Source organism: Pelmatolapia mariae, linkage group LG15 (assembly GCF_036321145.2).
Source record: "Pelmatolapia mariae isolate MD_Pm_ZW linkage group LG15, Pm_UMD_F_2, whole genome shotgun sequence".
Classification (NCBI taxonomy): domain Eukaryota; kingdom Metazoa; phylum Chordata; class Actinopteri; order Cichliformes; family Cichlidae; genus Pelmatolapia; species Pelmatolapia mariae.
In genome coordinates this window covers 11,507,657-11,532,195 of record NC_086240.1, presented here as the reverse complement: position 1 = coordinate 11,532,195, position 24,539 = coordinate 11,507,657, and the positions used below count along the sequence as shown (strand labels likewise).

The window sequence follows — 24,539 nt, the reverse complement described above, 5'->3', positions numbered from 1 at the left end:
TGCATCTTATAATCACAGATTTGAATGACTGTCTTGTAAAAAGGTTTATCAGGAGTTAACTGTCCGCTGAGGAATTGTCTTTTTTAAAGACACAAATATAACAGGAGATGGCCTGAAACAGCGGTTGTCCCACACTCTTTGCAGAAATGGTGCGCAGCGACAATGCTTTGGGATATCGATGTCGATGTGCACGTACATACAATGTGCACATACATACAAAGAAGCTCGCAGCGCCCAGTTTTTGTGCTGATGTTAAAGTCAGAGGTGGTTTGGAGGTGTTCAGTCAGTGAGTGTTTATGAGTTTCACGCACAAGCACTTTTATCGTGGGATATATAAGACACATTATCATTACTAAATCATTACAAATTATTTTAAATTTGAAAAAGCAAAGACAAGTAAAAGCAAAAAACAGAAATAAATAAATACATAAGAGAATAAAAGAAAAGAAAGACCTTATGATTAAGGAAACAGAGCTCTAGCTCATAAGAGGGAAAAATTGATTGAAATGATCAAAAACCTCACCTTATGATAGTTCTTGTTTTAAATACAATATTTGAGTGAGCTGACTGGAATTTTCTCAATACTGTTAGATAATAATCATATATTGTTATATTTGTGTCTTTTAAAAAAAAAGACAATTCCTCAGTGGACAGTTAACTCCTGATAAATTTTACAAGACAGCCATTCAAATCTGTGGTTATAAGATGCAAATATAAAACCAAAAATTTACCTGAATAAATGTCCTACTTTGAGTTTGTTTATACCTGCTGGGCGGCAGGAGCGTTTATGGTGGAGGATTTAGTTGCAGCTGTCCTGCAGGTGGAGGTGGTGCAGGACAAGCAGAGCAGCAGGTTTGTGTGTGTTTTTGACGTAAATGAAAAAGACAAAGACGTGCTGATGAGGCTGCTGTGTGATGTAGATACAGGTATAATGATGTGTAAGATTAAGATTGGGTTTCATTGCATTGCATTGCTCAGGCTGCAGTGCACCATCTATTCACAGGTGCGATCCCACTACTGAGCGAAACGGGGGCTTTGACCTGCGCCGATTTGTCAGTCGTGCGACCGTTTTGGTGATCGGCCCGAGTTTCGTCTTCATCGTGTGTAGTGCATCGTGTTGTATACATGGGGTATAAGCAGAGAAGCCCAGACGTCCCTCTCCCTGGTCACCTCCTCCAGCTTGTTCGGGGGAACACCAAGGCGTTCGAGAGATATAATCTCTCCAGCATGTCCTGGGTCTGCCCCAGTGCTTGCTGGTGGTGGGACATGCCCAGACATGCCCATTTAGTAAAACAAACAAACAAACAAAAAAATACGGCGTAAGGAGTCAGGATGGCCGAGTGGTCTAAGGCGCTGCGTTTAGGCCGCAGTCTCCTCGTGGAGGCGTGGGTTCAAATCCCACTTCTGACATGAAGCTTTTCCCATAGTTGAAACAGATTCCAATTAATCTTACAAGTGGGTGCCAACAACCCAAAAAGCGCTCTAACATTTATCAATATGTAACAATGCAAAACAAAACAACAAATCAGTATAATCAACAATATACAACACTTCTAGATGGCAAAGAAAAATTGTTCATTCCACATTTAGCCCAAATTACTTTCGTGTTCTTCATACTGATTTATTGTTTTAAGCATGTAACACATTTTAAAAAAGTGTATATCTGTACAACTCTTGAGATTATGTTGAAAAGAATTCCATATTCTTTTACCTCTAACTGTCAGACACATTTGCCTTTGTGTGGTCCTAGCAAACTGATGCTTAAAATAAAACTTCCTTCTACTGTCCCCACTTCCTGAACACAATACAAACAAACGTTGTAACTTAAGAGGTAATGTATTATTTTTTGCCTTGAACATGATTAATAATGTCTGTAATTTCACCAAATCTTCTAATTTCAACCACTTCAATTTTATAAACAGATTATTTGTATGTTCTCTATATTTAACATTATGAACCATTCGTACCACTTTCTCCTGTAACAAGTATAAAGGTTTTATATTACTCGCATATGTATTTCCCCACACTTCAGCACAATAACTGAGATAGGGGAAAATTAGTGAGAAATATAAAATACGCATTGCCTTATAATCTAGTATATCTCTGACATTACCCAAAATATAAATATTTTTAACCATCTTTTTTCTAACATGTTCAATATGAGATTTCCATGTTAATTTATAAGATAAAATAAGATAAGATAAGATGACCTTTATTAGTCCCACGCATGGGAAATTTGTTTTGTTACAGCAGTGGGCAGTGCAAAGTTCCATAGAAAAATCAAAGAAAAACACTGGAATAAGATATCAATAAGATACTGTACACAATAGAATAGAATAAAATAAAATAAAATACTATATACAATCGAATAAAATAGAATAAAATAGAATACAAATGCTATATACAATATGGGTATAATACAACAATGCTAGAAAGAGTATTGCACTTAGTCTTATTGCACATGTGTGGATGTGTGTGTTTGATCAGTTGAAGTCTTTGTTGTGGAATCTGACAGCAGTGGGGAGGAAATACCTGCGAAATCTCTCCGTCCCACACCGTGGGTGCCGCAGCCTTCCACTGAAGGAGCTGCTCAGTGCTGTCAGAGTCTCCTGCATGGGGTGGGAGATGTTGTCCAGCATCATCCAATATTTCCCTCAAAAAATGGAGTTCAGTAACTCTCTCAATCGGAACTCCATCAATGGACAGAGTTACTTCATCCTCTTTTACATGATTTCCAAAAATCATGAATTATGTTTTTGTCAAGTTCAAAATTAATTTGTTTACATCAAACCATTTTTTAGTTTTTCCATTTCAGAAACCATTAATTCAGTCAATTCTTTAGATTTGTCCCAGGCACAATAAAAAGCCGTGTCGTCTGCAAACAAAACAAAATGTAACATTTTGGACACATCACAAATATCATTTATATATAAATTAAAAAGTTTTGGTCCCAAAACAGAACCTTGAGGAACCCCACATTCAATTTTCAATCTTTCAGAGGAATTGCCTAAGTGATGCACATACTGGGACCTATTTTCTAAATAACTACTTAACCAGTTCAGTGCAATTCCTCTCACCCCATAAGTATTCAGCTTAGAAATCAAAATAGAATGTTGCAGCTTATGAAAAGCTTTTTTTAAGTCAGTAAATACCCCTATTGTATATTTATTATTGTGTGTTGCAAATGAAATGTCATCAATAGTAGTCATCAATGCTAATGCCGTTGATCTGTTTTTCCAAAATCCATATTGATTTTCACTTAGTAATTGGTGTTTTTCAATAAAGCTGTCAAGTCTTTGCACAAAAGCACTTTAGAGAACTGTGACAAAAGTGACACTGGCCTATAGTTGTTAAAACTATGTTTATCTCCCTTTTTATAAAGAGGTATCACTTTTGCCACTTTCATTCTATCAGGAAATACACTGGTATGGAATGAAAGATTAAAAATATAACAAAAAGGAGTAATTATACAGTCCAATGTCTTTTTAACTATAACCATATCTAAACCATCACAATCAGTAGATGTCTTATTTGTAGTCTTTTCTACAATTGCTGCAATTTCTTTTTCGGTGATATCAGCTAAAAATATAGACTTAACCACTCTGCTTTCACCTTTCCAATCATCGTTTTGTTCTAGCTCATCATGTTTTCTCATTAGGTTTGCCAAATTAGGTCCAATATTTACAAAAAAGGAATTAAATTCATTTACCACTTAATTCATATCTTTTATAATCTTATTTTTCCTATAAAAATAAATAGGCAAATCTAAGGATACGTTCTTATTACCCAATACCTCTCTAAAAAATATTCCAAATACCCTTTATATATATTTTTTTAATTTTCTTGAAATAATTTGTTATAGTATTCTTTCTTGGCCTTCGTCAATATTAATACTAACTTGGGGGGTGGTCAAGATCTCTAAATAAATAGATAAATTCCTAGATGATTAAACACTATTTTGTTGGCAATAACTGAAATGAGCAAAGAAAATCAACAGCCTATTTATGCAAGATAATTCATACTTTTATTGGGGGGGGGGGGGGGGGGGGGGTGTGTATATTGGTTGGGTCTGATTATTGGTGGGGTCATAACCCCCCTAAACCCCCTGGAAAGTACGCCCCTGATCGACATATAGTTTCTTTTTCTTTTTACACGTGTTTGCTAGCCCCTTAGTTAACCATGGTTTAAAATTAGTTTTCTTTTTCTTAAACATAAGCAGTACCAATGGACAATGTTTTCCATACAAGGCCAAATAAGTATTTAAAAATGCGTCATATGCGACATTAACATCATTTAAATAAACCTCCTTCCAATCCTCTTCTATAAGATCATGTCTAAATTTATTTATTGCATCATCATTTCTTATCCTTATACATCTATCCAAACGCTCTTCCTCCTCCTCCTTACGTTTTCTCATATTGTAATATAAGGTAAAAAAACAGGTAAATGATCCCTTATATCGTTTATGATAAGGCCACTTTTAATATTATCCCCCAAATTATTAATAAAAATATGATCAATTAATGTTGCTGATGTATCCGATAATTTACTCGGGTTTGAAATCAGAGGGTATAATCCATTTCCAAGTAATAATTCTGAAAAGTCTGATGCTACCTTATGATTAGTCTCTTTTAGAAGATCAATATTAAAGTCCCCACACAAACAGAAGGTCTTATTTCCCTTAACCCTAATTAATAAATCTTCCACTACATCTGTAAAATTTTTTGTCAGTGTTCCAGGCTTTCTATCTATAAACCTAACAATTATATTACTTCTTCTTTCCATTTCTAGTTCTACTGTAACAGACTCCATTAAGTCGTCAATAACCACAGACATATCTTTACGTTGTTTACATTTCAGATCACAAATACAATGTTTGAGTGAGTTGACTGGAATTTTCTTGATACTGTTAGATAATAATCATATATTGTTATATTTGTGTCTTTTAAAAAAGACAATTCCTCAGTGGACAGTTAACTCCTGGTAAATTTTACAAGACAGTCATTCAAATCTGTGATTATAAGATGCAAATATAAAACCAAAAATTTACCTGAATAAATGTCCTACTTTGAGTTTGTTTACACCTGCTGGGCGGCAGGAGCATTTAGGGTGGAGGATGTAGTTACAGCTGTCGTGCATGTGGAAGTGGTGCAGGACAAGCAGAGCAGCAGGTTTGTGAGTGTTTTTGACGTAAATTAAAAAGACAAGGAAGGGTTGATGAGGCTGCTGCGTGATGCAGAGACAGGTATAAGGATGTGTATAAAGATTGGGTCTCGCTGTATTGCTCAGGCTGCACTACAGCATCAATTCACAGGCGCGATCCCACTACTGAGCGACACGGGGGCTTTGACCTGCTCCGTCTCCGACCTGGGCCGGTGCACCCCTCCTTAGGTGACTTGGTGGTCCCGGGCTCCCCCAGGATCACCATATCGATGCCAAACTTAGTGCGGACACCCGATCAACACAGCCTGCTGCAGCTCAGAACTCCTGAGCACAAACGATCCTCCAACCTCAGCCTCCCAGTAGCTTGGATTACAGGCACGCGCCACCGCACCCGGCGAGAAGCAGCTACATTCACATTCACATTCACCTCAGACACAACTATGTCTGAGGTGACATCATCACACTAACCTCGTGCCCATCATTAGCAAAGTTGTAATGATGGGCAGCAAAGGTCAGAAATGAATGGTGCACAATTGTCATATGCAAGTTTTGAGAAACCTCGTGGTTAACCCAAATTTCAAGTGTATTTTGTCACAATATCAAGAAGAGCAAGGACTCAATGGCAGAAGTGGGATTCGAACCTACACCTCCAGGAGAGACTGCGACCTGAACGCAGCACCTTAGACCGCTCGGCCATCCTGACATTGCAGTGTCAAGCCGGTGGAGGTTACCACTTTCACATACTCTAGAAGACACAAACATGATCCTTATCATAACACATATAGCAGCTGTTCAGCCATGGAAACATACTATGAATATTTTCCTACAATGTCATCCATACTGATCATTTGGCTGAATACTTTTTGGCAGGTTGCCATGACCTGACAGTTCAAGCACTCTCACATGGGTTCCATGGTGTAATGGTTAGCACTCTGGACTTTGAATCCAGCGATCCGAGTTCAAATCTCGGTGGGACCTGCTTTTGGGAGGTGGAACCATACTGCATGTCACGTAATGATAACATTTGCAGGTTTATGGTCGCCAAGCGGTCTAAGGCAGTACGTTGAGGTCGCAGTCTCTTCTGGAGGTGTTTGTTCGAATCCCACTTCTGATGTCTGACACACACATGCTGTCCTTCGACTTATTAAAAAAACTCATACATGTCTCAGTCATGTTTTGCTTTGTCAAAAAAACCAAAAACACCATTACTTCTTATAACTGTGCTGAATTCCTTCTTTTGAAATGATCTGGTTTTTGTTTTTGTTTTTTACAGGATTACATCTTGGCTGATGATGTCACTTGACTGATAGTTAAAACCTCTTTGAGTGAGGCTGCGTCTTGCCAGGTGTGGTGGTGCGTGCCTGTAATCCAAGCTACCGGGAGGCTGAGGTTTGGAGGTTTGTTTGAGCTCAGGAGCTCTGAGCTGCAGCAGGCTATGCTGATCAGGTGTCTGCACTTCCAACTTACTTTAGAAGACATAAATATTATACTTCACAAAACATATAGCTGCTGTTCAGCCATGGAAACCCATACCACGAAGCTCATGGCGCCCTGTTTTTGTGCTGATGTTAAAGACAAATGAGGTTTAGAGCTGTGCAGTTAGTGAGTCAGCAGAGTGTTTGTGACTTTTACGCACAAGGGACCTCAGCACTCAGACTCCCCACTGTGTAACTTTGTGTGGTGTGCAACTGAATTTCAGACAGCTCTGTAGAACCACTCTTTAGTGATTCACAAGTGTTTTGTAAAGGCAGACCTCATGGTTAGCAGGGGAGACTGCGACCTCAGCGCCTCAGACCGCTCGGCCATACTGACATTGCGGTATCACGTTGGTGGAGGTTACCAGTTTTAGATACTCTGGAAGACACAAACATTATCCCTGTCATAACACATATAGCAGCTGTTCAGCCATGGAAACGTACTACGAATAATCTTACCTTTAACCTTAAAAGTTGTTAAATTCAGAGGAGGTTTAGAGCTGTGCACTTAGTCAGCAGAGTGTGACTTTTACACACAAGGGACCTCAGCACTCAGACACCTGCATTTCAGACAGTTCTTTAGTACCATTCTTTCGTGATTCACAAGTGTTTCTAAAGGCAGGCATCACGGTTAGCTGCTTGATTTTATACACCTCTGACTGAAAGCACAACGTGCTGGAGAAGACATGCAGTATGGTTTCACCTCCCAAAAGCCAGATCCCACTGGACTCGTTGGATTCAGAGGTCAGAGTGCTAACCATTACGCCATGGAACCACAACAAATCATAGCAGCATTATTGTCGTAGTATTTTTAAATGGCTGTACAAGAAAAAGAGCACCAGATGCATTGGCTGCATTTTTAGATTAATAGTCGTATAAAACTTTGTTGTTCAAAAAATTTGTAAACTTATGGACAAAATCTGTGCATAAGTTTTAAAAATGTACAATTTCTATTTGCATTTCAAGTTATGAAGATAATTTACAAAACATGTCTGTGGTTTTTACAGTAAGAAGAAAATATAACTACTACTAGGATTTTATGTTTTTGCGTGATTTCAGATCAGTTGTGTTAATACAGTATGTCAATGAAAAAATAACTGTAAATTCAGATGTGTGAGGTTGTGCTGAAAAGAATGATACCAAGCAAGGCAAGGTAAAAAAAAACAAAAAAAAAACAACAACAACAAAGAGAGAAAAACAAAAAACAATCAAACAAACAAACATTTACACAGTAAACATCTGAAATGATGACAGGCTTTCATATCTTCATACCATCACATGGGATAGGACCAGTCCTTATTTTGGGATAGTTGGATAAAAGATAAAGATTGTTTCAACTTGCTGAAAGTTTTGACTTCACAAAATCAGGTTTTTAGCACATCAGTGTCGGTGTGAACAAATCCACCCTCTAATGAATTTTATTACAATTATCTAGAATGTTGTTACATTGTGCATGATTACAAAATCCACTGCTGTCAGGGATGAACAGTGCACAACTCTCGTAGTTGCCAGTTTCAAGTGTATTTTGTCACAACAGTAAGAAGTCTCCAAAGGTTGATTCTGTTCATCTGGATGTAGCGTTTTGTGGGAGAAACATTTCGTCACTCATCCAAGTGACTTCTTCAGTCTCAGCTGACTGCAGGTTTCCCCGATCTTATAAACAGTATATTTGCATAATGACTAAAACCATTCCCCTGAAGGAACAATGGGCTGGGAGGTCAGTTCCTTCTTCATGATTATGCAAATTCTCATGACCATTGATCAACAACCACTGATCAAAGACCATGAGTACCAGTAAGAAAGGTGTGCAAAGAAACAATTGTCAGAAGTGGGATTCGAACCCACGCCTCCAGGGCAGACTGCGACCTGAACGCAGCGCCTTAGACCGCTCGGCCATCCTGACATAATGAAATTCACCACTAGTTGAATAATCCCGCGCAGCTGCTGATTTCCATTCGACATACTTGTATGTTGAGTGCATGTATGTTTAATATAAACAAAAACAAAATGAGTGTGAACTATCAGGTCGTGGCAACCTGCCAGAAAGTATTCAAGCATACTTTTTTGCAGGTTATAATGCCATCTTTGACTTGATTAAATCGTATATTGTATTTTAAAATAATTACAATAATGTGTTTATTTTAAATACACATGTACTCAATATGTCGAATGGAAATCAATGTGTCAGGATGGCCGAGCGGTCTAAGGCGCTGCGTTCAGGTCGCAGTCTCCTCTGGAGGCGTGGGTTCGAATCCCACTTCTGACAGCGAAATTTTTCCATGATCTGTCAGACCTTCAGGTTGCTGTTTGTAGTCTACCCCCCCCCCCCCCCCCCCCCCCAAAAAAAAGAAAATAAGAAATCACTTTACTACTGAAATCATGAACATCTTTGTTAATTCCAAAGATATCTTAGTTGTGTGCTTGTAATCCCTCTACCCTTTTGTAATCATCAACACTGTGAAGTCCTGAATAATTCGAAAAATCTTCACCAGAGGGAGAGGATTACCATTGTTCCACTCTCACCTCTCTTTGGAGACCTTCACACTGAGACTATTGTGATGAAACCTGACTTTCTCCAAGTCTTATTCTTATCACCATCAGAAATACTCACAAACCTGCTGCTCTGCTTGTCCTACACCACCTCCACCTGGACAACAGTTGCAACTACAGTCTGCTGTTCATCAGGATCATGTGACTCTGTTTCCACATTGTACTTTGAATCCATTGTTCCATTAAAGGGAAGTCAGTGTTATTCATTATGATATGATGAGCGTTTATCTGTACTGATGTTACACAATAACCTCAGCTGTTCTTAACAGCTCTCTCTTTATTGTAAGGGACTTCAGGTACAAAAAATGAAACCACATCAAAGGAGACACAAACTACACTGCAAAATCATTCATTTCTATTTATTTGTTAAATACACCGATTAAAGTTCATGGTCCTCTGGGTGGTAAAGTTCACTCATCAGTCTGTAGATATATGACGGTGCGTGTCCTCCGATGTTGGAGATGAACAGTGTGATGAGCTCGGGCGGGACATAGTCAAACACAGGACAGTGCACATTCACCTTTGAGAGAATCTCACCTTAAATACAAACAGAAAAATGTGAGTTATTTAAAAAAAAAAAACCTGAAAAAGAGGATATGTCCAAATCTGAAAAGGATTTTCCAAAGGTGGGCACGTGGTTGAGGTCAGTTTTGTTGCAAATGTTACCTTCAGTGAACGGGAGCACCTCATGTGGGGAGACAAACTTATGGAAGGTATCCTCTTCATTTGGAAACTGAAATATGACATATCATGTTCACAGAAGTATGAGTTTAATCATTTATGGGAGTTGAAAGGAGATAACTCTGACTTTGGAGTAATCTCTTACCTGAGGTGAGAGCTTGAACATGGGAGCACAAACAATCAGAGGTGTGGAGTGATGCTTAGCTGCAAGGGCCAGTGTGTGTGTCCCATTGATGGCCCTCAGGCCTCCATTTGCTAGAACTGTCTGTGTACCAATGATGACCTGCAAAAAGATCATGACACAAGTTCACCTGCATGCTCTAACATGACTGCGCTAACGTCTCCTTAAAATGTTAAGTACCTTATTAACTCGAGACATGACTGCAAATATGGCAGCATCTGTGATCACAGTTGTTTCGATGCCAGCCTTTGAGAGGTTTGTAGCCATTTCGTGCCCCTGTTGGGAGGTGAAGAAATAAGATTAGGAACTGTGTTTTCTATCTAAAATTAGACATTTAGTATTTCCTTTATGACTGATGTAGATGAGCTACCTGGCAGAAAGGAGCACACTCTGCCACAATGACGTGAAACTTGCGTTTGCGTGCAGCATCTTTGAGGAAAGCCTCCACGGTGCGCGAGCGGCCGATTGTCATGATGACCTCATTAGAGTGGATGTGCTCCAGGGCCTGCATGGCGATGTTGTCGGTCGTTCCCTCTGAAAAATAGAATGATGGGCACCAAGAATTGGAGTGATTTAAAATACAAACTGACGCTATCTTGTTTATAACGCAACTTACCCAGTTCAGTGAGTAGCTCATTGATGGCCTCGATGACGTTGGTTCTGAGGAGAGCAAAAGGTTGCCTGAAGTTCTCCTCGCTGAGTCCCCCAGAGGTCAGCAACTTGTGGAGGGATTCCTGGTCTGCTTCTTCACTGCTGCCCCGAGATCTGAAAGAAAAACATAGCTAGGCACAAATCTCACCAAAAACACAAAGTATTTCAGCCGTCTGTAGCTTAAGTTTTTCTAAGCAACATACTCTCATCCTTTAATATATGGTACGATTATACTTGCTTTTCATGGCTGCCTATTGATTCAACTTCAACTGTTAGGTCAAATGGTTTTCTGGGACAGAAGAAAAAACTTGAAACTGCAGCTCATTAGTTTGTTTTCAATTTGAGGGCAGCGACACATCTCAAATAGGTTGGGACAGCGACATGTTTGTAAATAGTTTGTAAACATCTGGGAAATGAAGAGAAAAGCTGCTGGAGGATTCTAGCGGTTCGATAGTCCTGGGTTTTCTTTGTCACATTTACTTTACTTCAACACACATAAAATGTTTCCAGATAGTGAAAGGTCTGGACTGCAGGCAGGGAAGCTCAGAGCCGAAGCACCTCTACTACAGAGCCACGCTGCTGTACAAGATGCAGTTTACCAATATCTGAATGGGAACATATGTTACTCTAAAAGAGGAATTATGGATTTGATCAACTGGTTCCTGAATGCAATTGACACCCTTTTCTCAACGAGAAGTCTGGGCTCGGGTGAGCCTGAGTGTCCTGGAGGTACTTTCCCTGCCGGATACACGATGGACGGGTGGCATAACTGGAGGATCGTGTGCCTGGCGGGACTGTCGATCGAAGACGCTGAAGATATCTACCTATTCGGAACCATGATAAAGGGGTTCTTGCTGATCGGAGCTGGCTTGGCCCTGGCTTATCGAAGAATTAAGAAAGCGGAACCGGCTGTTCAAACCCCCACAAGGCTGCCCGCTGGGATTGAAACGATGGGACGAGGCGTGAGTTCTCAAAATGGGCTCATTGAGTGCAGCACAGATAAGATCTTGGAGAAGCTTGCGGCAGCCGTGAACACTCAGAATAAGACCTCTGAGCGCAAATTGGATTACATCTTGGAGAAGCTCACTGCAGTCGTGAGTTCTCAGAATCGGCTCTTTGAGCACAAGAATGACAACATCACGGAGCGTAAGTTTGATAACATCATGGAGAAGCTCACGGCTCTCCAACGGGAGATTGAGAGACCAGTGTCGGACTGTTAGAACAGCTTTGAAATTCATATGAGTTGTTCGCACTAAAGTAAAAACCACCATCACTTCATGCGGCTACCACTTTGGCGCCAGCTGTGGTCTCAAGGCTGGAGCTGAACAAAAACACCCTGATAACAGACTGTGCTTTGACTGTTCTTCCTATCCTACGCAAGGCCACCTGGGTTGGCTGGAAGACTGTTTACTTAGCCTGGCAGGGCGAAGGACACTGTCTCAGCTGAACTCTGGACACATACACACACACACACACACACACAGACATATATATACACATGCAGATATACATTCATCCCCCCTCCCCCTCCAAACGCCTTCGACGCTTATTCCGATGCAGACGATGGATCAAGGAGACCAGCGCATATGCTGCAGGCCCAGATGCACTGTCTACACTGGCTGTCTCTCACCCTTTACCCATCCCTGTTGCTTGTCATGTGTTTCTATGGTGTATTAAGAGTTTTTCATGTGCTATGTGCAGAGGTGTTTTTTTCCTGTTCTCAAACTGATCTCCCTGTTGGAGCTCAGTCTGGGGGGAGTTATTTTTTTTCTCCTTGTCTTTCCTCATGTTGTGCATCTTCCATTGTTATACCTCTCTGACCTGTCTTCCCCATGTGATGTTTTTGTGTAATGTATGTATGGTCGGAAGGGTAAGATGGTGCCGCCTTTGCGCTGGCAATGGTCGGCAGCCTTAACATGAAATTTCCCACTCGTGGGACTAATAAAGGTATCTATCTATCTATCTATCTATCTATCTATCTATCTATCTAAAACCTGTAAATAGTTTTCAGCACTGATGATGCATAGAAGAGTTTTCCACTTTGACTCACTTCATTTGGTTTCTTCTTTACATGGTATAGCTTTAACATACACTTGTGGATGAACACAGGTGAACACAAACAATGATTTCTTTAAGTGTTCTTGATCCCATGCAGTGATTTCCATGACAGAATCATGTCTGTTTTAAATGCAGTGCCATCTGAGGGCCTGAATATCACAGGCATCCAGTCCTGTTTTTCAGTCTGGTCCCTTGCGCACAGAGACTTCTCGAGTTTCTCAAAATCTTTTCATGATGCGATATTCAAAGTGTTCACATTTTTACGTTGAGGAACATTATTCTGAAATTCATCAACAATTTATGGAGGGCTTTTGCAGACTGGTGAACCTCTGCCGATCTTTACTTTACTTTGCCTCTTTAAGATGCTCTTTTATACCCAGTCATGTTAATGCCCTGTTCCCAGTTCACCTAATTGGTTTTAAAATGTTCCTCCAGCTGTTTACTTTTAGTACCGCTTACTTTTCCAGCCTTTTGTTCTCCTCATCTGAACTTTTTTGGGACACGTTGCTATCAAATTAAAAAGGACCAAATGTTTTTTTGAAAATGGTACGTTTTGGCGTCCTCACCTGGCATATTCCTCTCTGATGATCTTCAGCACCCGTCTGATCATGTTACCCACTGTGGTCTCTGAGGGCTGGGCTGCTGTCATCCTCCTCCCTTCTTTGCGGATTATTTCCATCAGATCACCTGAAATCGAGAAGATGTTTGTAAAAGACCAAAATCTTGGGATAGAATATTTTTTGTGTATGATTTTACATCAGCAACCATTTTTTTCCACATGTTCAACATGTTACATATGTATATTCTGTATTGTTTAGCTGTAACGAAAGCTAAAGAAAGCTTATTTCTCATGTACTACAGCGTTATACCAGATTTAAAAACAAAGCCTGTTTGACTACAATGGCAGCTGTCGCTGCAGTTAACTTCACTGTGTCGACAATAAACAGCATTCAGCACCTGCACTGCCCCACCGAGCCTGGGCTGTAATTTTGCGGAGCAGGGCTGTCGTTTCTCGGGCTGTCTCCGCAGAGCCCCGGAGAGGTCCCGCCCCGGTCCCCCCGCGCTTCAGGTCGGACAGGAACGCCTCGACCCTCTCGGTTAGGTCTGTTTCTTTGTATGGGCCCGGCATAGCTGTTTTAAAAAGCTGTCACTGTAACACTCGAGTCACTCAATAATTCCACCATGCCAGTGTTTTGAGGAGGAAGCACTTCAGGAGTACATCCGGGTGGCTGTGGGCTCGCCGTCATCTGATTGGTTTGCCGCTTCACGTGCGTTACAGTAGAGTGGGTCGAGATTACAACAATTTCCCATTTCTACAGTAAAATGACAGTCTGAAAGTGAAATGTAAAACAACGATACATATTTTTATTATTATTATTTATATATCGTAAAACACAAATAAAAAATATCGGGTTATTATCTCAAAACCTGGACTTAATAACTTGAACATATATGCTATTTGATCAGTTTTTAGTTATTTTCTCAGAAGATTTTGTACATAAGCTGAAATTTTGAGACAATAACTCCAACTTTGGACTTATAGACGAAAAGTCTTTAATTTTTAGTTTTCCTAGTGGCAGAAATTAGATTCCATAATACAAGTCTTGCTTGCTATTTATAAAAATATGCTCTACATTGGAGATATAACAAGCTTCAGCTAAAGCATACACCTTTCTGGTCAATGCTTTGTGCTATTTCCATTTAATTTAATTCTTTGTTGACAAATATTCCTTTTTATGGCCATTTTGGGCCGTAGATACAGGATGAAAACCAAGAGAGGCTGAAAGAAGTGAATTTTTAAGAGAAATGGAAAACAGCGCAAGAAAGATTAATTATAGTAATATTAATGGTTACTATCATAGCAATAAAAACAGTACATATTTATCGTTCAAGGTTCTTTATTTGTCACATGCATAGTTATACAAGTATAACACACAGTGAAATGCAACCTGACACGCTCCTCGACATGTGCAAAAAAAAAAAGGCGGGGGGGGGGGGGGGGGGGTAGAGGAAGAACATTATATATATAGTATATACATTAGGTGAATGTGCAGTAGTAGCAGCAAGCAGGTGAATTCTGTACACCAAGTGAATTAAATAAGAATAGACAATCTGACTATTTTACAGAAGACAATATAAACATATATTACAGGAATTTGAAATGTACATTGTGCCTGGGTTTAGAGTGTCTGGAAGAGAGTCCTGTCTCAGTCAATTATAGATGATGTGAGAGGGCGGGTGTGTGTGTGTTTAGGGCCCGGATGGCTTGGGGATAGAAGCTCCTCTTGAGTCTCTCTGTCCTTGCCCGGATGATGCGGAACCTTCTACCGGATTGCAGAAGTTGGAACAGTTTGTTGCCAGGATGGGACGGGTCCTTCAGTATCTGCGCTGCTCTAGTCCGGCATCTCCTGGTGTAGGTGTCCTGAAGCGGGGGGAGAGCAATCCTGCAGCAGCGTTCTGCTGTACGAATCACTCTCTGGAGAGCTTTTTGGTCCTTAACACAGCTGTTCCCAAACCAGGATGTGATGTTCTGTGTGAGGATGCTCTCCACAGCGCCTGTATAGAAAATCCTGAGGATCTTTGGAGAGACCCTGAACTTCCTCAGTTGTCGTAGGACTTCCTCAGTTGTCTATGTATCGTTAAAACATTTTAATTGAGAAATTAGTGAACTGCTCGTTTGGTTTCAAATTTTGTAGAAAACATATGTATATTTACACAAAGTTGACAGTTTATTAGATCTAGTCCACTCCTGGTTAATTTATACATACTGTAAAAAATGCAACAAAAATAATGTAAAAAAATTATATACAACTTATATAATTATACAAACACAAAGACACAAACCCATCTCAAGAGGCTTTTCTTCTTCCTGTCATTGTCAGACTGTCATTGAAAGTGATCACGCTGCACTGTTGAAAACATATTTCCTAAAGAAGTGTTTCCCAACCTTTTGGAGCCATGGCACATATTTCACATTAGAAAAATCACGCGGCACACCACCAAACAAAAATGTCACAAAAAGCATATTGATCATTTCCCCCCGCGCACCAGGCATAGTGGAACTGGCTCGGTTTGTCCCCAGTATACTTTTTTTGCTTTTTCTGATCACTACTCATGCTACGGCCTTCGTCTGGGTCGCAATTTTCTCCAGGACCCAGGTCAGATTGACCACTTTTTCTTTTCAAATATTTATCTATTGCTATTACGCGCTGCGTTGTCTCACTGACAATGTAATTTCCTCTACGTCATCTTCTATTTTACTGGCAGTTGGCAACCCATTTAATTAGAGCAGGTAGTTGTACTGCCCTCTAGTGGAAGAGAATGTAATTGTTCTGCCAGTTAGTCACGCCGATCGCTTAGTGCACTAATCAGGTGGAACCAGATAATCTTCCACGGTACTCCTGATCATTTCTCGGTCACAGTGGTTGGAAAACACACTCCTAAAGAGTAGGATTTTACATGTGTTTCAGTATGATGCTTGAAGCCAAAATAAATCATCTCCCTTTTTTTTTTCTTTCTTTTTTTTTTCTTTTTTGTATCCTTGTCAGCTGTTTAATGGGGGCTAATATTCTCAAGCAGCCCTTGGTTACTTGAGTCTGAGGCTGAGTGGAAGTTTGGCCTTGATATTAAGCCATTGAAATACTGCTGACTTTTCTTGGATTTCTACTAACTATAAGTAATATATAGTTTCTGAGAATATGGCGGCTCACTAGAATGGGACTGTTGCTTTATGCAGGAGGATTATAACAGAGCAATAATAGAGCGCAGTCCCATGATATTCCATCACCTTGAAATTAATGTTGAGGTTATTGTCTGTCACAATCATATGATTTTGTATTGAGCCTGGTGGATTGTGATTATGGTGCAGGTATCCTCTAGCACTGATCTGGGAGTCTGAATAATTGATGGCAACTATAAGTGGAATCTCTAACTAAAGTACACCCTGGCGTCTCTGTATTATCCTCCAGTAACAGTCGTGACTGTCAGACTTCCTCTTTCAGACACAAGCATTTTATTTGAATGCATATAAGACATTTTAAAGATTTGCCTCACAAAACACAAAGATATGAACACAGTTGCTCACTTTTTATCTTTTGATGGCATCTGCCTCTTCTCACTGCAGAGGTTCAATCTATTGGAAATTGTTTGGATTGAAGCATCTTCCACATGAGGTTAATGGCTCCATCATCTCTTCAGATACGCTGTGTTGCATGCATCCTAGCTGTGTTTAAGATGTTTATCATCTTCTGGACAGTTTGATCACTAATTGCTCATTAGTGATCATTATTCATGTGCTTTAAGGCATGCAAAAAGAAATTTTATTGGTCATTACTGTGATCAGCAGAAAGAGTTGTTCTAAAAAGTGAGATTAATAGGTTAGTGAGGCATGTTCTCTAGCCAACCTAGATAACCGCTGTTATGGTGATGGGATGTTTGGATTTCTGGTTTAAAATCATTAGTGTGACAGGAAATTTGAATGTCATCAGGCTGTGACACAGAGGACACCTGTTTTTCTGCTTGGTTTTAATTTGTTAGCAACTCTGTTTTTCCACTAAATTTTAGTCTATTTCTAGATTGTTTATTACTAAAATTATTTAATAGATTTTTTTCACTTTGATCTGGCAAAAAATAAATTTAAAAGGTGACTTCCACATCTAAACATTAGGCTACTGGAAAGTGTCAGACGTGAAAGTCACTTTAACATGATGGCTTCATGTTAGAAACTGTAGCACTCAGCAGATTCAATAACAGTCATAAACAAACATAAACACACTTCAGTAGCACACCCTTTTGCCTTCAGAACTGCTTTAATTCTTTGTGGCAAAGATTCAACAAGGTGCTGCCAAAGAAACATCCCCAACTTCATTACATCATCACTACCACCCTGAACCAGTGATACAAGGCATACAGAATCCATGTTTTCATGTTCCTTACTCCAAATCTTCTTTTGTCCAATTCTGGTGAGCCTGCGTGAACTTTATCCTCAGTTTCCTGTTCTTAGCAGACAGGAAATACACCTGGTGTGGTCTTCTGCTGCTGCAGCCCATCTTCCCAAGCTTCTGTATGTTGTCCATTCATAGACGCTGTTCTGCATACCTTGGGTGTGACGAGTGGTTTTTTGAGCTATTATTTGCTTTCAATCAACCAACAGTAACAGAAGAATGACAGTCTAACTGAAGTGACAGTTGCCATTGCAGTCAAACAGGCTTTGTTTTTAAAAGTGCTATAAAGCATTAGTACATGTGAAATAAGAGCAGAAGTTGCTCTTTAGCCTTCTTTACAGCTAAACAATACAGAACATGCATATGTAACGTGTTGGAAACGTGGAAAGGCAAAAATAAATAAATGGAGGTTTCTGTTGTATTTAAAACAAAAACACAATAAAAACATGACTAAAAATGATTAAAACAATGTGGTCATTCTCTGACCTCTTGCATCAATGAGGGAGTTTCACCCAACTTGCGAGAACTGCTGTTCACTGGATATTTTCCTTTTTTTTTTTTTTTTTTTTTAAACCATACTCTGGAAACCCTGGAGATGGTTGTGTGGAGAAAATTCAAGTGGACAAGCAGTTTCTGATATACTCAGACCAGCCCATCTGGCACCAGCAAACAGGCCACATTCAAAGCCACGCAAATCACCTTTCTTCGCCATTCTGATGCTCAGCTTGACCTTGAGCAGGTTGTCTTGACCATATCTACGTGTCTAAATGCACCGAGCTGCTGCCATGTGATTGATTAGATGCATGCACTACTTGGCAGTTGAGCAGGTGTACATAACAAATCAGCCAATGAGAGCACATGCACTCTACATGCGTCTCCTACTCTTCAAAAATGCCTAAATAGGCAATTCAAAGGACAAAACAAAAATAATGTAAATCCATCCAATAGTTTATTGAATAAAAGCCCAACACAAATTTACAAAATTTAATCAGTCAACATAAAAATCAGTGACTGCGCACAATGTTCACTGTTAAAAATGTACCCCATGACAGATGCTTTAATTTATCCCCATCAAAAACAATCTGCAACCACCCCGAGCCAAAACAATTCTGCTGGAAAGAAGCATGTTGGATGGATCTGCACATACTGTAGTTGGGAACCGATATTTGTGAAATTTCAGAAGAATAATTAGCTCTACCAGTGTCAAGAAGAAGGGCCTATGACTGAAAATGCTTGGACAGCTTTACATTTCAACACCTCCGTCCATTGCACTCTGACAGGAGAAGCTTTCACAAATATATATAGATATATATAAACTGTATAATAGAAATCAGGAGGGTGTTTTTACTCATAACCATATACATAGGATGTTACAAATTCCTTCCTAGGAACAAGGTTTTTGGTTCCTTGCTTCATTTGATAGGTGATGTTAATGTTCCGAAACAAAACTCTATGCAAGAGCCCATAGAAATGACCTAATTTACAACTAAGAATATTACTGACAACTCACAACCCCCAAAAAGAAAAAGAAAATTACCAGTTGAAAGAACTAAGTGGTAATTACAATATGAAAAAAAAAACAACTAAACAGTTAAATTTAGCTACCAGACATGTATGCAAATTAAGTGACAAAACACAGAAGTTCAGTGGTTGCCAATTGTCTCATCAAAGTAACAACAAACTGTGTTTCCAAAGAGCCTTCACTCAATAAAAGGGCACCAAGGATCTAGTTTACTTGGCATGGCAAAGAATGAGTGTATAAACAGGAGGGCAAAAGACATTCGCTCATGGCACATCCATTCAAACTGAGCTCAAAATCAAACATTGCTGTTCAACGAACGCTCGAAGGAACAAGTTCTTATTCAGTGAGCTGCAACATTCGAAACAGTGCAGACAGAAATGTCAACCACAGAGACGGACATCTCCCATGTCTTACAGTGCATTTCTCCCTACAGCGCTTTTCATGTTTCCAACCACTAAATAAGCAGGTGATTTTTTTTTATTTTTAGTTTTATTTTTCCCCAGAAGAAAACCTTGGTACTCTCTCTCTCAGCCTTGAAAACTAGATTTTGAGCCCCCACTTGCTGTTGTTTGCTGAAGCTAGTCCAAGGAGGGTGGATGTTTGGATGTGTTGGCTGACCGTCAGGCAGCGTCCGGCGAGGTAAGGAGCTGGGAGCGGGTCGCTCTACTCGATCAGCTTCTTAGCCTTGAAGAAACGCCTCAAGTAGAAGACCTGCCATGTGGCCAGCCCAATCAGACAGCACATGGAGAATATGCTGAAGTACAGCACGCGTGTGTTGGTGGATTCTGTAGACAGATGACCGAAAAAAGGGTAGCCATGTTATAGGACAGTGATGCAATACTTCTTGTTTATCACTGAAGTAACCACTACAAGCAGACAACTTTACTCTGACGTCTTTATCCTTCCTAAGAAAACAATAACACAGGAACATTTGCAGTAGATGGCTGCTCTTCCCCAACAATGCTTCTGCTAGAGGTTTCTTTACGCTAAATCTGAGTTTTCCCTTCCCACAGTCACCAAGTCCAAGTTTATAAGGAGTTGTGTGACTTTTGGGATTGTTGGGTTTTTAACTTAAAATACAGCTCCTTGAGGTGACAGCTGTTGTAATTTGCCACTATATAAATAAAATTAAACTGAATTCAGTGAGAGAGCTACTGAACAGCTATGTATGTGCTGGGTTGTATTACCATTGGTGTCCCGCATCTCCTCTTCTCTCTTTTTCATGTAAGCAAAGTCGTTCACGATGGACTCCGAGAGGTCTTCCAGGCGCCTGAGCTCAACCTCAAGAGGCTTCAATTTCTCCACCTTGGCAATCTGGAGGGACAAAAGAAAGTGATCATAGGGAAATGGCAGAGAAGGTTGTACTACAGCTTGAGAAGAAGTGTTATTAAATAATTTGTCCAGCAGGTGTCAGTCTAGTGTCGTGTGTATGCCAAAGCATTCCTGTTTACACAGGCTGATGAGTATCTGCCATCCGAACTCTGGTGTGAACAACTGCACCTGAGAAAAGCCTAGGTGTGGTTGGCCTTGTTCCGCAACCACAACCAACCACAGCGTTTTATGATATCAATGCACGACGTGTACCAACTCAACTAGCGTGAACTCACTCGCCCCATTTTTTTTTGCTGTGTGTTGCATCAGAAAGTTTCTTGGTTATGTGGCAGCTCCTGGTTTGTTTGTTTTTTTTGTGCATGACTTGATGTAAGCCACTAGAACAAATTCTCGTCAGTGCAAGAAAGGCCTGGAAAACTGCCCAAAACACAGGTTTGAATGTTTCTATTTAATTTCTCTATGCATCCTTTAGTCGTGTGAAACTAAAATAAATAAAGTAAAATATATATTTATTTATTTATTGTTAAGGCCCACTCAGCCATTAGGACCTTGGATGTAAAAAAAACCTGTGAGCTGCCAAATTATCAAAAACACAGCACACTACAGCCGGCTCTGCTAAGCACACATTCAAGTATTTTGCAACAGTGAGGAATTCTTCCAGTGTCTTTAACTGCACCCTCCACTGAACAGTTTGAAAATTTGTTCAATAAGTAACATGTCCATCTATGTAGGTGAATACATGGTGGGTGGAGCTGAAATTGCAGCTACCCACAAACAGGAATGCCCACTTGGAAGTCTCGCCGAACATCCACCAACACGCAAAGAACGGCATGTAATGTTTGTGCGCTGCATGTGGGTGGGGAGGAAGGACTGATCATCAGATCACAGCTCTTTATCACGTCTAAATTTTTAAAGTGTTGCCTAAGGCAGTCACAGTTAATGGTAATAAATTTCCAGAAGGGCACCCAAGTACTGTGACGATACACACGTCCCTATACAAGAAAAATTGAATGATGTGAAGCCAGGGAACCTCCCGCACACATTACCAAAGCACCCTGACGTCAACACTGTCCTTCAACAAAAGAAAACTACAGCAGTACTTCCAGGAAAAAAGACAAGTTTTAAAAAAGGAGGCACTGAGGTCACAACTGCCGGATCATGCTTCCATAACATTTGATTAACATGAGACTAAACCTATATGTAAAAGTGAAGCTATTGTAGGCTGCTTCAAGAAAACCTACTGACCTGATCTCCAAGACACCATCTACATCATCTATACGAAAACAAACAAACATTTCAGACTGATTCTGACCTCTTCGTAGTTTTTGGCCTCAACACCGTGCTTCATGTCCAGATTGACCAGCTGGTCAGGCACTCTTCCAGTTCCTGATTAAAAGAGCAAAAAACTTTAATCATCATATTTATTTTCACTGAAACATTTAAAATGAGCATCATTTATATAATTCATAATTTCTAGCACTTTTTTTTAACCAAGCTTCACAAAGTGCTGTAAAAGAATACAGTAAAACTGTATTCTTTTACAGCACTTTGTGAAGCTTGAACTAAAAATCATTAACTTACACACCAGGAAAGACAAGCATTGTAAAATTTACTTAACATCCACTGTGCAAATAGGAATCAATACATAAAACATATAGAAACTTGATTCATTTGTAGGGATGCCCTGATTTTGAAACATTGGCTTGATGTGATGATGATGATAATTTCTGCCTTTCTTATTTCTTCCCCCTATCTGAAATGTAGAAATCCCCATAACGTAAAGAATAAGTAAATGTAGTCTTTCAGTTGTTCATTATGTCATGTTGAACATTTAGCACTAGTTGTTGTCATCAGCCACCTTATAGGCCAACATTGGCTGGGATATCATTTGCGTTCATTTATTTTATTAATCATTTTCATTAATGACATTTTTCAGTTTCATACAAATCCATGACCATCTACTGATATAACCCAAAATCACTGCAAAAATCTACTAAAACTAATAAGTAATACCGGATGAAGACAGTGGGTTAAATGGTTAATCAGAAGATTTGACAGTGACCAAGGCATAAAACCAAGTGTGTGTGAACAGCAGCAGCTGTCCATAACACACATGGGGGTTGTGGCATGCTTACCCATGGGAGATTTGCTCTCGAAGCAAACCTCAAACATGTCATAGTCCTCCGTGGTGAATGCAAACTTTCCTTTTGAAGCATCTTCCTTGGAGTAAAGAGTGTGGCCAGAGGAGTCTGTGATCTGCAAAGATACACAAAAGCAATAAACAACAGTCAAGAGCCAAAGAAACAGCAGAATATTAACTAAAATTTTTATTTAAATCAATACTGAATTACTTTGCTCTTTAATGTGGGAATTTTAAATCATTCACCAGTATTATCACTAATAATTGTATTTTTATGACACCAACATGAGGATTTCAGACACTTCAACTGTGTCATTTTCTAGATAGTTATAGGCTGAGATTGTGATGATGGTTGCTTGTCATCCTTACATGTGTCTGAAAATGCAAGGCTGCAACACCCCATGCAAGCCATTAAACTGCCAGCTGTTAGAACATGAGGGGAATAAAAAACCCCAAAAAACCCAAAATAACTTCGTGAGGACGCAGTGCAACCTGTAACCGTATAAATATCGGTCATTTTCTTTGATGTGAGGAAAATCTTTTGACATCTTCATTTAAATAATACACAAACCATCACTGACGTGTTGGAAGCTAATGTGCTAATGTGGCTAGGCTATGCTTGCCAGCTGAATGGACCCTAAGACTGACGTGTAACAGCACCAGAGCCCAGACGAAGTCACCGGCAGGGTCGTTTCTCCAATGTTTTAATATAAATACGTGCACTGTGTGTTATAGCGAGTGCTCACTAGTGTCAGGGTGTCTTAACTATTTTTTTTTAAAGTAAATTACCCCTCAAATTAACCTGAACGGGAGTGTTAGCGAGCACAGACGGTAGCCAGCTGGCTAATTAGCTTCTAAAAGCAGGAAGCCGAGGTTTTCTGGGCCTGAGCTAGCTACAATGCTAACAACAGTAGACATTTTCGCAGCAGAAATTACTCAATTTAACATATATAGCCACGAGAGTCACTTGTAAGCGATGCATCGGGTCATTAAAAATCAGATTGAAGCCATTTCGGCCCCGACAACAAACTTGGTAATGGTGAGTGTAGCTAGCCAGCAGGTCTGCGCTCACCTTCAGATTAGTTTTCGTGTTCGCCTGTTCGGTTATTTCATACTCCCCCGTGACCAGCACGTCTTTGTGGATCTCCTCCCGTAAACACTTTCTGGTGTTGACCGGTAAAAAGAAGGAAATTGATAATACCGATTCAATAAGAACCGGTAAGAGCAGTAGCGCAGCGACTCGAGCCATGGCTACCATCAACCGACCAACCAGACCGTGCCAGCCAACCAGCTTAACACCGACTTCCAACTCACACTACCGGCCTCCCTTAGCACTCCAGCGCCGCCGCTGGCCTGGACGTGAAACTCCAACTGCAGATTCTGTGTCCGTGAAGTTCGGGTGAGGTCAAAGTGTTTTATGTTTTATTTATTTTAGTTTATCTTAGTCCCTTTACAGTTATTGTATTATATTATATCCAGGCTAGCCAACTGGTTAAGTGCAATATTCATGGAATTCAGAATAAAGCTTATAACAATATAAACACTTTGTCCAGACAATTGACTTCTCTGTGTACTTCCTCTTTTCCTCCTGCCTCGCAGCACATATTTAAAACCTTTTGTCCAGCATATCTACTATATCTAAGACTAAAACTAAAGACATTTGTATAGAACCTGGTATCTGCCCATCACAAACCCTGGTTCTTTTTTTTTTCTTTTTTCATAATTTGGGGTTATTATCTGAACATACTGAACTTTATAACTTGACATTTCAATTTCAAGTTTTAAGTTAATTTTCTTGATGTTTTGAGTTAGTGAGTTGAAATTTTGATTTATGGGTGGCAAG

General features: G+C 39.9%; 2 protein-coding genes and 4 non-coding genes across 6 annotated transcripts; 3 read left to right on the top strand and 3 right to left on the bottom strand.

Annotated features, from left to right (window-relative positions):
- The first annotated feature begins 1,326 nt into the window (after nucleotides 1-1,326).
- Nucleotides 1,327-1,410, top strand: trnal-uag (transfer RNA leucine (anticodon UAG)). Its single transcript has one exon. It is a non-coding gene; the product is annotated as a tRNA-Leu (tRNA).
- Nucleotides 1,411-6,069: 4,659 nt separating this feature from the next.
- Nucleotides 6,070-6,141, top strand: trnaq-uug (transfer RNA glutamine (anticodon UUG)). The gene has a single exon. It is a non-coding gene; the product is annotated as a tRNA-Gln (tRNA).
- Nucleotides 6,142-8,458: 2,317 nt separating this feature from the next.
- trnal-cag (transfer RNA leucine (anticodon CAG)) lies at nucleotides 8,459-8,541 on the bottom strand. Its single transcript has one exon. It is a non-coding gene; the product is annotated as a tRNA-Leu (tRNA).
- Nucleotides 8,542-8,821: 280 nt separating this feature from the next.
- Nucleotides 8,822-8,904, top strand: trnal-cag (transfer RNA leucine (anticodon CAG)). The gene has a single exon. It is a non-coding gene; the product is annotated as a tRNA-Leu (tRNA).
- Nucleotides 8,905-9,507: 603 nt separating this feature from the next.
- On the bottom strand, nucleotides 9,508-13,971 carry eif2b2 (eukaryotic translation initiation factor 2B, subunit 2 beta). The gene is made up of 8 exons (XM_063495474.1): nucleotides 13,717-13,971; nucleotides 13,326-13,446; nucleotides 10,667-10,815; nucleotides 10,421-10,584; nucleotides 10,231-10,326; nucleotides 10,015-10,152; nucleotides 9,855-9,921; nucleotides 9,508-9,725 (listed from the first exon to the last, which is right to left on the bottom strand). Exons 1-8 carry the CDS (start codon nucleotides 13,886-13,888, stop codon nucleotides 9,568-9,570), a joined length of 1,065 nt encoding a protein of 354 aa, XP_063351544.1. The 5' UTR covers nucleotides 13,889-13,971; the 3' UTR covers nucleotides 9,508-9,567.
- Nucleotides 13,972-18,632: 4,661 nt separating this feature from the next.
- On the bottom strand, nucleotides 18,633-23,995 carry tmed10 (transmembrane p24 trafficking protein 10). The gene is made up of 5 exons (XM_063495709.1): nucleotides 23,769-23,995; nucleotides 22,692-22,812; nucleotides 21,869-21,942; nucleotides 20,412-20,538; nucleotides 18,633-20,009 (listed from the first exon to the last, which is right to left on the bottom strand). The coding sequence occupies exons 1-5, from the start codon at nucleotides 23,952-23,954 to the stop codon at nucleotides 19,888-19,890; spliced, it is 630 nt and encodes a 209-aa protein (XP_063351779.1). The 5' UTR covers nucleotides 23,955-23,995; the 3' UTR covers nucleotides 18,633-19,887.
- Nucleotides 23,996-24,539: the final 544 nt, after the last annotated feature.